The following is a 13618-nucleotide window of genomic DNA, read 5'->3' as shown; positions in this document are numbered from 1 at the left end:
AAAATCATATCGATTGGGAATAGAACCAATGACCCTTTCTTGATAGACAAGAATTTAAAAAGCTTACAATGGCACGCATTTTAATGCGAATCATTTCAACTGTTATCAATATACATGGGTATAACTTATCTCTCTATAAATACACCAATGTTTATAACGGTTATCATGCAACTATCGGCCGACAATACAGAGAAGCAGAGATCAATTGACAATGTTTACGTTTATACCAAATGTAAACAATATATATATTTAAATTTTAAAAATACATTGCTTAATTTTATTACAAGAAAAACTTAAAACCCGCGGCCGTAAAATATCGCTAATTTAGCACGATTTACCTGTATTAAAAGATCTCCAAAAATGGCTTCCTTCACTTGGAATTAAATTACATTGTGCTTGGGTAGCGAACATTCCATTAATCTTTTAAATTCTGACGAATACAATTGAATAGTTGGGAGCAATCAAGTTTCCAAAAAGCAAGCAAAATCTCTTAAGTTTTTGCTACATTTAAACTAGTATTATGTATTATTTGTTCAAAATCCCTCAGCATGTAAGGGTGATATGGAGCGGAAACCAAATATACAGTCTATTGGACCTTTGATCACAAAATATCACATTTAGCATGAACCGACAAGACTGGAATCGGCTCTCTGAGCATAATCTCAACCACAGCCACAGACTCTTCCACCAGTAGTACAGTTACCTGTGGTTCGCCCAACTAAAAGCTGGGAAGAAGAAATAAGGAGGCCACAACATCCTAGACTGCGACATAGAAGAAGAGAGAGGGAAGTTTATATTATCCCAGAGACAGAAGATTGGGGTGCTGAGGCTAATCATCAAGCCTCTGCACTCCCATCTACTACAGTCAACTGGGATAATTACTGGAGCAGAAGATGTGTTTGTGGAGCAAGACCTGGAAGGTGTCATCACTAACAGGTGTATGTGAGTTCCAAAACACAGCCCTTTTCAGGGCTAACCAAAAACTCTAGAAAAGAAACACTATTCAATTTGCCAATGTGAGAATGTGGAGTAGTGTTTATATAAACACTCCCTCCTTTCATGGTGTAATTGTGTGTGTGTGTGTGTGTGTGTGTTTATGTGTTTGTAAGCGCTCACGTACGTTTGAGTGGATGATAGATTATTGGGTTTTGTAAGCGATGAAGTACGTTTGTGTAGATAGTAAAGAGTATGGATTTTTAAACCTTCACGTGTATGGATAGTATATTATAGTTATGTTTCTGCTTTTCCGTGGGTGGATAGTAGATTGTGGTTATGTTTTTAGCTTCTCCCGTGTGTGGATGCTAGATTTTGGGGTTTGATTTGGCATCTCTGCGTGTGTGGGTAGTAAATGGTGGGTTTGTTTCTGCTTCTTGGCATGTGTGGATGGTAGATTGTATGGTTTGATTTGGCATCTCTGCGTGTGTGGATAGTAAATGGTGGGTTTGTTTCTGCTTCTTAACGTGTGTGAATGGTAAATTTTGGGTTTGATTTGCCTTCTTCTCGTGTGTGGATAGTAGATTGTGGTTATGTTTTGGCTTCTCAGCGTGTGTGGATAGTATACAATGGTTATGTTTCTGCTTCTCCGTGTGTGGATAGTAGATTATTGGGGTTTGTAAGCGCTCACGTAGGTTTGTGTGGATAGTAGAGTGTGTGGTTGTTTAACTTTCCTTTTGTGTTAATAGTATAATTGGGTTTTGTTTTTGCTTCCCGGTGTTTGTGAATAGTATAGTTAGGGTTTAATTTGGCTTCTCCCCGTGTGTGGATAGTATAGTTTGGGTTTGATTTGACTTCTCCGCGTGTGTGGATAGTAGAATTTGTGTTCAATTTGGCATCTGTGTGTGTATGGATAGTAAATGGTGTGTTTGTTTCTGCTTCTTGACGTGTGTGAATGGTACATTTTGGGTTTGATTTGGCTTCTCAGCGTGTGTGGACAGTATATTATGGTTATGTTTCTGCTTCTCAGCGTGTGTGGATAGTAGATTGTGGTTATGTTGTTAGCTTCTCCCGTGTGTGAATGGTAAATTTTGGGGTTTGATTTGGCATCTCTGCGTGTGTGGATAGTAAATGGTGGGTTTGCTTCTGCTTCTTGGCGTGTGTGTATGGTAGATTTTGGGGTTTGATTTGGCATCTCTGCGTGTGTGGATAGTATATAATGTGGTTAGTTTTTTTGTCTCATTACCTTTGTGTGAATAGTAGATAATATGAGAAGACAAAAGTAGGGGATGTTTTCCTTCACGTCCGTGCTTTAGATATAAATGTAAAAGGGCCCGTCATTCGCGCCATTCTACGGAATAAGCGAAAAGAAGATGGTAGCAGTATCTGACTTGTTTAACCAGTTGAAGGAGAGTTGGCATTGGATGATAGATCCGGAGTATGTAGTGGAAAGACTTGAAAGAGAATGGAAGTTCCCAGGCAGCTTGGAATTTGCGAACAATCTGAAAATAGCCAGGGAGAACATTGAAGGGATGATAGAAGAAGATGTAAAGAAGTTGAGAGGTTTCATCTCGCCTGAATATGTAAGAGTCGGAACATTGAAGCAGTCTCTTGAAATTGTTATCAAAGTCAGGTGTTTTTTTGATGATATCTTCAAGTTGACATAGTGGGCTTTTGTCAAAAGGGGACGGGACCAAGTCCATAAAGCAGAAGAAATTATTAAAAGGGTCTTGGAAGAAGAAGTCAAGAACGTTAAAGACACATGGGCAAAAGATAGGAAAGAACAAGAGAACAGAAAGAAAAAAGAAGCATTTGAGAGAATGAATAAAAACTGGATGAATGTCCAAGAGAAATGTAGAGCGATAGGTCATCCAGACCGGATTCTTGAGTCGGAACACAAAAAGAAAGGAATATTGGGAACATTTAGGAGATGGATAAAGAAATGGAGAAAGTAGAAGAAGAAAAAGCAGAAGAACCAAATGACTTTCATGCCTAACCCTCCAAAAAAATTATTTTTTAAATGTCGTATCAGTGTTTATAATCCACGATATATTCCCATGTTTATTTCCCCTTGACATCAGGCAGGCCCATGATATATTCCTATGTTAATTTTCCCTTGACGCTATACAGGCCCAGGTTGTACTTCAAAGTACTTGTCGCTGTATCGTCCCACGGGACCTTGTAATGGTAATTCCCATTGTCGCTATAACTCTTGTCGCCATATCGTCCCAGGGTGGTTTGTAATGCTAATTCCCATTGTCGCTATAAATCTTGTCGCCATATCGTCCCAGGGTGGTTTGTAATACTAATTCCCATTATCGCCCTATCGTCCCACTATACTACTCTGACGTCTTTCTTTAAATGTTGGTCTACATCTGAAAGTGTTCTACAGACGTAAGCCATAATCTTTCCATTATTAGTTAATAATGTGCCTAGACCGACAGGAGTTGCATGTACAAGTAATTGCGTTTCCTTATTAGGATCGAATTACGCTATTATTGCGTTATTTTATTAAATTCTGTTTGAGTTTTTCAAACGCTTTATCGTTTTTCACTCCATTCCCATGGTTGATTTTGTTTGGTTAAGGCTCGAAGAGGGTCATTGATTGTTTGATGGAACGCAGCAGGCGAAGTACAAACAAAATTAGATTACATTCATTTCAAATATAGAAGATAACTATATTCATAATTTCATTACTACATGTACTGCATTACATTGATTTTGTTGATTTTATACATACTAAGCATTTCCTTATTGACGATTCACAAGCCCATGTATGCATAACTTAAAACAATTATCCGTTAAAAAATGACCCGGAAATCTGATCAAAATTCAACGCTGCGATCAGTTTTCAACGACTGTGAAAATCAAAATTCAACGTTAAGAACTGACCCTGGGTCAACTTTCAACGTTAAAAGCAGACCCGTAGGGCCAGAATTCAACGAGGGTCAAAATTTAACACTACACCGGCCCTGGGTATAAATAAAATATATGTATAGTATGTACGCTGTATCAATGATATACCACTCGTTGTATACATTTTTCATTAAAAGGAAACTCGGGCAAGCCTCGTTTCCTTTTAATGAAAAATTTATACATCTCGTGGTATATCACTGATACAGCGTACATACTATATATATATATATATATATATATATATATATATATATATATATATATATATATATATATATATATATATATATATATATATATATATATATATATATATGTTGCATACAAAGGAATATTTCTCCTGTAGAAATATTTTTCATCACGTGTATGCATTCTTACCTTATTGGAATGATCGGAAGTTTATTTTATAAAAAAAGAACATCAATAATAATGTTGTTGTAGGGCTCAACGCCATTTTTCAGCACATGATAGGCTATACATAGTGGCTGGTATAACTGGTGGAGGAAAAACCCCTTTAGCCGATCCTGAGATCTGAACCCACGCAGGCAGAGGTGAGATGGCAGTGATCTGGAACGGTGAGCGCTTTAGACCATTCGACCACTCGGGGCCAATAGTAATAATAATAATAATAATAATAATAATAATAAAATTATTATTAATAATACTGACGATGACAACAACGACGACGATGATGAGATGTGATCTCATAATTCTACAGGTAGGCACAAAAATGTTTTCTTGTATTTGTAACCTATTCGTCGTCGTTGCATTAGCTCATACAATCATTAGATTAACGGACATTATGGTGACTCTTTATGAGTTTAAAACAATTTCATTTCTTTATTTTTGTTACAGATGTATAAAAACGCTTTAATCCCCCTAGAGTCCCATAGAGTCCCAAACAGGACCCAATGAGATCTTAAAACAGTCCTTAGGGTCAAGGCAAAGGAAGCCGCCAACCACTTTGTCAATGGCATGGAATCTGAGCACGATGATGTCTAACTGCAGAGTGACATTCCACCATTGCGGTTAGCCGAGTAATTTTATCTTGTCTAAAAAGATATTTTTTCGCGCATATTTATCTTCTTTCATTTGAAGTTGTTGATGTTTTGTCCGTGGACATTTCTTAATCTTTACTCTAACTGAGATATATATATATATATATATATATATATATATATATATATATATATATATATATATATATATATATATATATATATATATATATATATATATATATATAATATTGCATTTACCTTGTCTGAGCAATAACTCCTACTGCATCACTTATTGGCTTGAAACTTGCGCCTAAAATGTTTTCTTCTAAACTGTGAATGGAGTCAAACAGTTGTGTATTATGTAATGATTTTCTTCTATATGTCGAATTTCGTTTTTTCGAAATGTCACCTGCCATGAGGATAAATGATTAGTATGTACTTGTATCGCGCACGAAAAGGTTTCCAGGACTGACTAGTGCTTACAATTTATCTTCATCCTTCTGGGCCAGTTTGTATCAGCTTCTGGGCCAGTTTGTATCAGCTTCTGGGCCAGTTTGTATCAGCTTCTGGGCCAGTTTGTATCAGCTTCTGGGCCAGTTTGTATCAGCTTCTGGGCCAGTTTGTATCAGCTTCTGGGCCAGTTTGTATCAGCTTCTGGGCCAGTTTGTATCAGCTTCTGGGCCAGTTTGTATCAGCTTCTGGGCCAGTTTGTATCAGCTTCTGGGCCAGTTTGTATCAGCTTCTGGGCCAGTTTGTATCAGCTTCTGGGCCAGTTTGTATCAGCTTCAGCACTATACCTATTGACAGAAAAATATCACTTTGTTTTAATGTTGGGATTAATATTTATTTGGCAAGACAATTGGTCTCATTGACCAGATTTCTAGGACTGATTGGTCAGATATTTATATAACTTTTTCAGGATTTATTCAAACTTGCTTGTCATCATGTCCACCATCTCTGTCCGGGCTGCAACATCGATATTACTGTACATAGTCATGTCACATATAATTTGCATGTATCCTGTATAAACATTTCTTTAGAGCAAAACATCTGAGTAACCTTGATATACTTTTCATTATTTAATGAAACTTCTTCTAAACTATTCCTAACAAATTCGTATGCTAGAATGAAAGCACTGAACACATCAAAACTGGGTCACTGTGAACTCCTGCCCTGTATGTATACTATTGCTACAAGACGTTTTGTGCTCTGATGTGAACACTTTAAGCTATTTATAGCAATTTGCATTGCAAGTGTATATATGGATTAAACTGTAACACTCCCATTAAACCTTGGTTACTGTAATTTAGTTTATAATTTCAGTTGAACAACTTTATTTTTTAAGGACCTAATGAAACGAGAGCATTTCTTAACCGTATTTTTAATTTCTTTACTACAAGGATTGAAAAGAAATAAATCAATGTAATTTAATGCTAGACATTTTTCCATTATTATTATTACAGAAATCCATATTTAGATGCTTTGGTGCGAGTCCTTGGGGTCAATGCACATGATGCAACTGAAGCACTTTTCAAGTTCAACAGATGAATATTCACCACACTACAAACAAATTTAAGTAATAAATAACGATATTTTATCAAAGACGATTCAATTTATTCTGAATAGTGTTTTAAGATGCTAAATTTCGTCATGCTTTCAAGGAAATTTACATAATTTAATTTCTTAAGCGTTTATTTACAGAAGTTCGATTAAGATTCAGTAAAATCTAGTCTATTGTATGGACTTTCCAGTGACTGTCCTTAAAACGAATAGACTTTAATACAATATTATTTCGGATTTTCGTCTGAACTTGCATTACTCATTATCGTGCGTTATACTCTGTATTCTTGTACCAGCTTTAGTTTCCCCCTTCTTCCTAGCTTGCTTTGATATAGGAGCACAAGTTTAATACTACCGTATCTTTACATTCACATTCCTTTATAAGTATAAAGTGTAAAACCAGTTTCAAAACTTAAAGCTAACGTTTAAATTGTAAGTACTTTACATAGAAAAGATTCATTTACTGTGAATACAGTACAATAGGTTACAAAACTAATTACGTCAATAGGTGTAAAACGGTTAGTTAATTATTTTTTTAATACAGGAGCACTGACATTGGTGTAGATGCAAAAAAACAAAAACTTCTTGGATTTGAACGGAAAGTAAAATCCATGGCATATAATGCCAATGATAGAGAGTCATTTCTGGGTAAGTAGATATTTCAACATGTACACTATAATATGAAGTTCCTAATATTACACTTGTAATATTAAATAAATGATTGACAAAAAATATCCACAATGAAATACGTTTATAATTTCAATATCTAGTATTACCAGCACGTACTTCTACAACAGCAGAACTCAGCCGATGTCAACGCGCAAAGTAAAAGTCGACGAGATTATATACATCGAAAGTTAATGCATGTTGCTCTGTCGTTGCTTTCGTCTAATTTGAAGGACGATGACCTTACATTATCAATAATTTTAGTTATCTTGTTTCACAGAATACTCTGGTCTTGATGACTCTGTGTTTTTGCCTCCTGACTTTAAATGGCATGGTATCAATCAAGATGCAAGGCATACCCTATTGACATCATTAGGTTGGTTATTAAAATAAAATAAAATAAAATAAAATAAAATAAAATAAAATAAAAACATAAATAAATTAATATTTTAAGCCAATAATATGAGTCAGGCACACTGCTTCTTTTTTATATAGCTTAAAAATGCAGAAATTTTGTTGTTATAAACAATGAAGTTTAGAACAAAATTTGTTTGTAACTTAAACCTTATTTCATTTATATAGAAGTTTTTGTGTCATATAAAACTCTCTCCACCGTCTATATCGATCACTTTGTAATGGGTCGTTAAATGCAATTGAAACGAGATAATTTAGTTCAAACAATCGATTTCAAGAAACGTGACCGCGTCGGGCACTGAATCCAGAACAACAGAGGCGCAACGTGAGCGTGTCATTGTGTGCTATACCGTTCGTCTGACTCTCCAACATACGGTACAATTATTCTAAGCTTTCAACCAATTGACAAATGAATGAAACATCGTACGTCATGCGTTTATATTATTTTTAACACAAAGCACAGGCATATCTCATTAGATCTGTCAGACTTGTCTACACCTCTCAAAACAAAAAGTGACAGTTGTACATGACCATAAGGTCAGTGAAACACACGAGCATTCATGTAAGAAAGGTAAGATTTCATAATATTTTACTTGCAGATAAGTAAATCATTTTTAATACATTTTAAAAGCATTTTGTTCCAATGTGGCAAATAGTGTGTGTGTGTGTGTGTGTGTGTGATTATGATTTTTAACGTAGCTTTGACATTTTTTCAGTCATATAGCTACGATGTATGCAATGTGTCAGTTTATATTGATGTCTAGCAATGAGGCATCATGCCGCGCATGATGTCCCACGCAGTCACATTATCCTGACACCAGACCGACCAGTCCTAACACTAACCTCTTAATGCTGAGCGCCAAGCGAGGCATCTGTTAGTACCATTTTTGTTGTTGTTGTTGTTGTGGGGTTTAACGCCATTTTTCAGCAAACGATAGGCTATGTATGGCGGCCAGTATTAATGGTGGAGGAAGAACCCGGGAAAACACCGGGAAGAACCACCGACCCACGAGAAGCTACTGGCAAGCTTTCTCACATACCCACATTGGTCGAATCCTAGACTCGAACCCACGCAGACAGAGGTGAGATGGCAGTGATCCGTAACGGAGAGCGCTTTAGACCACTCGGCCACTCGGGGCACCCAGTACCATTTTTGTAAGTCTTTGGTATGACTCGCCCGGGGTTCGAACCCACAACCTCCCGCTTCCGAGGCGGACGCTTTAACCACTAGGCCACTGGAGCTGTATTGGCAAATATTTATTATATTTGAAATGATTATAGTGCTTGGCAATTGATATAGTAAATGTTCTGATGCAGTCTTTGTGACAATCTTTGTAATATATTGCCTTTTTCATGACGTTATTGCTATTGATGGTGGTGGTTTGTTTCTTTCTGTGTTTTTCAAAGACATAACTCTGTTCAGTACAGCCTGAAAAGGTTTACATTTTCTCTCTGCATCTTCGTTAATTTTATCGCGAATCGGTAGCGTCGTTTCTACAAAAGGTACAATTTTACAACTCTAGGTAGATATATATATGACTAAATTGTATCTGTAAATGAGCCAGAGAGATACATGCAAGAAAAAAAAATTTAAAATTACCATATTTCCTTTAAAGCAAATACTATTTATAATTTCAACCCATGATTTAGGTTTCTCTTCGTAATGTGGAATATACATACAGCTCCTTTCCAATGACTATAGATTAAAGAGGGAAAAATACAAATAAAAATACAATTAAGAATTTGCTGTTGCTGCATACTTTAAACAATAACTTAAATGACGGACCCGCAATGTACTAATATATCAATATTTTATCGACATGGATGGTGGTCAATCAACTGACGGATGCCAATGCACTTGGACTGGTACTCTGTTTTTATGAGAACCTTCCCTTTCAATAAGAACAAAATCGTTTTTTTTCCCTGGTAAAGTGTGAGAGCTCTGAACCCCGACTTGTTTTCAAGAAAGCTGCAGACGGTATTAGCCCGAGTATCAATTGTCGGGTATTTTCTAAAAAATATTTAAATATTGTATATACACTCAAAATCCTTTTTTTTTTATCCTAGTGAAATCAAAGAATTATGCGAGTGATGTTTAGAACTCTTACATTGCTTTAGCCAGCAAAGTCTCTGCCACTGAAAAATGATCATGACGATTTCATTTGAGAGAGAGAGAGAGAGAGAAATGGGAGGGAGGGGGGATTCGGTGTTAGTAAGTTTATTATGTTTTACGGATGTGAATTATCTTCAATCAGCGAATAAAAAGTCGTTTTACATATTCTGTGCTTGAATTCAACACACACACACACACTTCAAGTTTACCCTCACACAGAACTTAAACCCTTGGTCATATAATGTAAGCAATTAGGTCCACTACGACATTACAATTCCTAAATTTGCTGGGCATGAAGTGCCAATTTTAAAATGCATCTTGCTGTGTACCAAGGGTCATCTCCATTCTCCCAGGGTCGTACCTTCTGGGTGATAACTTGTAATCTAATGAGAATTTCGTCATATAACCATACACACGCAGATATATATATATATAAATGGTTTAATACATGTTCACTTCGTAACTTAGCTAACTTTAAATTTAATAAACTTGTTGCTTTCACTTCTTTTCGCTACCTAGTTTAAGACCACAGAATCATAACAGCCAAACAGAGGTGACAGACCCTACAATACTAATTTTAATATATATACATTACAGTAATATTATCATTCCTACTATCAACACAAAGCTTGTCACTGTTACAGCTTCTGTGCTGATGCTGATTATGCCTTATTAGTCACATTACTATAGTCATAACCTCAGTTGTATTTGTCTGACGAAGTAAACGATAAATTCTAATTAACTTTTCTTGGGGATAGTTTCTTCTAACGGACATTTCAAATTACAATCGGGTTTCATTTGTCTGGTTGGACACTGGTGTACGGGTGTGTGTGTGTGTGTGTGTGTATGTATGTATGTATGGATGCATGTATGTATGGATGCATGTATGTATGGATGCATGCATGCATGTATGTATGTATGTATGTATGCATGCATGTATTTATGTATGTACGTATGTGTACTGATTGAAGATAGAACAGTAGTGGATAGAATAGTTTATATACAGATTGGATTTAATACCTATTTTCAAAACTTTATTTGTTACATTCTTCACAGTGGTTGGTAAAAACAATTTTTTAAAATCAACATCGGGATTAGAATTACAATGCATGCTACAAGGATAAAAAAATGAGTATGTTCACATTTAGCTGGATAATTTTACATCAACATTCAATTAAAATATATTTACCTTTAACCAGCACATTGTTGGATAGAAGATGTTTTCCTCTCGTCATTATGAATATCAAGGTCTACAAACGTAGAGATCTTTTTGATCGGTATTGCGTTTACTCTTAAAATTCTTACAATTGTAAACAACGTGAAAGTTGTTGTTGTAGGGTTTAACCTCGTTTACAGCACAAGATAGGCTATACATTGCGGCAAGAATAAATGGTGGAGGAAGAACCCGGGAAAACACCAGAAAGAACCACCGACACACAAGAAGTTACTGGCAAGCTTTCTCACATACCAACATTAGCCGAACCCGAGACTCGAACCCACGCAGAGAAGTGGTATGGCAGTGATCCGTAACGGTGAACGCTTTAGACTACTCTACCACTCGAGGTCCCCCTCTCAGTATAAAATTCTTTTCAGCTTGCTGAAATAGTGACACAAATAACTAGAGCGATACAATATATTGATAACCAGACCAGTGTAAACACCTTAATCTCCGGTGACTTACGAAACAAGACGATTTTTCATCCTGTCATTTAAACACAAATTACCTTTCTGGAGACATAAATAGGATTTTTGTAATCAGTGTTCATCTTCAGCTTGGGATTATCTGTAATTGGATTAAAGTTTTAAGCTTGGATGAAGATGGATAATCAAAATAGTGTAAAAACGTTTACCTTTGATGACATACTTTGAAATACAAAAAGTTTGTTGGTTCTGTTGTTCAAGCATATGCCTGTGGGGTTTTCTAATCCATGTTCACGTGACAATAGCACGCCGAGTTGTCGCCCTTCTGGACTAAACAGAACAACATTACTGGACTGTTGACCACAGCAGTATATTATTCCATTCTTATCTACAGCGATTGCTACTAAGTCTTTAAGTTCACCTACTTCAAATTCGTCCAACGTGTCATCGCTCATATCTATGGTAATAATTTTGTCTCTGACTGCACCATAAATCTTTTGTCCAGCTGAGCTCATGGACATTTGCCTCCTGATGCCGCTTTCGTATGCCTGAATTATTTTGGTAAGTTCATATGATGCATTATACGTTAGTATTTTATCTGCACCGGTATAAACAATTAGGTTTTGCTGATAGGAAGCGAGTCCATAGCAGGCCTGCTCGTAATTTATGACCTTTACTTGCTGCAAGCTGTCAGTCACCGACACAAAGTGTATTCTGCCCCCAGCAGCAATCACCACAGTACTACGGTCAAGAATGCAAATGTTACTTCTGATATACAAATCTAAATGCGACAAAAAGTGAAAACGTTTGTCAAAAAGCTTAATCTTCCAGTTTCCGTCATCATACAGTACAATTCTTTTATCAGGAAGACATACACCAGTAGTAATGTTACATTCTTTTTTGTCACCGAGGGTTTCAACATTGAAAGTAACCACTGAATTCAGTTGAACACGTGATGGCATCATAAAGGACCCTTCAAATTGATAGGCATGTGCCAACTTTTGGATTCTATACACTTTACTTGATACTTTACCTAATGAGCATTCATTTTGCACCATTTGCAGATACTGGTTCCGCTGAAATTTAATTTTGATTTCGTTGGATCTACGTTCAATCATGTCATACTGTTGTAGGTGCTTTAGAAGTTGTTGCGATACTTTGGTCATTGTCACAAACAGTTTGCACCTGACCTGGGACTTTTTGGATTCGACTAACTTTTTGGATTCGACTAGCATTGCTTGAAAAGTTTCGATAGCTGCAATGGAACTTTTACATTCCACAACTTGATCAGAGATTATAATCATTTTGTTTTTGCATATCTGCTCTAGTTCTTGCATTAAAGTGGTCTCAGATTTGTCCACTTGCCCTTTTATAAAACTAGACCAATCCTTAATTGACTTAATAATATCCAACTTTTGCTGTTGAATGGTTTCGAGCGTTTTCTCCCTGTTCTTGGTCAATAAAAGAAACATCTTTCTCAGAACATCCAAGTTTTGAAGTGCTTGCTTGATGTTGTCTTGCACATCTGTCACATCAATGAGTCGATCTTCTACAGACACTAATTCTTCACACTTTCGATGATCCGGGAGAGCACATTTGATGCAGCAGAGCTCCCTGTGTTCTGAACAGAAATAATTTAATTTTTTGTTATGTTTTTGGCATTTATACATAGCGTCTTCCATTGAGTTCGAAATTTGGTGTTCCAGCACTGCGAGAATTGTGATTTGATGACCCTTGCTCATCTTGAATCTTTTGTGATAGTTGTAACAGGTTTGACAGAGATACTCGGAACACGTGACACAGAATGCCACAGAGATGTGCCATTCTTCGAGACTTGCGCATGGTTCGCAATACACTGGATTATCCATATCTGCCCGATTTGATGCAGAAGATGATGGTACAACGGAATTGTTAGGAAGCTGGGCGGCCCATTCATCCGGGTTCTCCTTTGTCGCGGGAGTTGGGATAAGGCCCCTACACAAGGGGCATGAGACTGTGACAGGCTGTGTCCCCTCCTTGCTTAGATCACTCGCATGTTTACATATGCACTTCTCACAAAATGTGTGCATGCATGGTAGGGATTTAAGAGATTTGAACGTTTCCAAACATATGGGACAACACAGCTGTTTCCTTGTACTGTCCTGTGCGTCTGACATTGTAGAATCAATTCTTGCTAAAGATATTGTCCACACTGTACTTGGGATGTGTGCACATGCAGATGGATTCTATTAAATAACATTTGAATATATGATCTCACTGAACATTTTATCACACTAAAAGCATCCGATATCTTGCTTGAATTAGTAGTACATGGTTCACTGTACATAGGTATATCATGTGTCGTGTGTCAATGCTCTATGTGCCCAGGATAAAG

At 36.5% G+C, this 13618-nt stretch overlaps 1 protein-coding gene across 1 annotated transcript; it reads right to left on the bottom strand.

Moving 5' to 3' along the window:
* Positions 1–11381: 11381 nt before the first annotated feature.
* Positions 11382–13302, bottom strand: LOC149802196 (uncharacterized). The gene has a single exon (XM_089956905.1). The coding sequence runs from the start codon at positions 13110–13112 to the stop codon at positions 11430–11432; it is 1683 nt and encodes a 560-aa protein (XP_089813031.1). The 5' UTR covers positions 13113–13302; the 3' UTR covers positions 11382–11429.
* Positions 13303–13618: the final 316 nt, after the last annotated feature.

The sequence above is a fragment of the Sinohyriopsis cumingii genome, chromosome 4, assembly GCF_028554795.1.
Source record: "Sinohyriopsis cumingii isolate HCF-2022 chromosome 4, ASM2855479v2, whole genome shotgun sequence".
Lineage (NCBI taxonomy): Eukaryota > Metazoa > Mollusca > Bivalvia > Unionida > Unionidae > Sinohyriopsis > Sinohyriopsis cumingii.
The sequence above is the reverse complement of the archived record's forward strand: the minus strand, read 5'-3'. Positions and strand labels throughout refer to the sequence as shown.

Bases quoted from the DNA above. Each gene is read 5' to 3' on its own strand.
- LOC149802196 (XM_089956905.1), bottom strand. From the start codon at position 13,112: ATGGATAATCCAGTGTATTGCGAACCATGCGCAAGTCTCGAAGAATGG.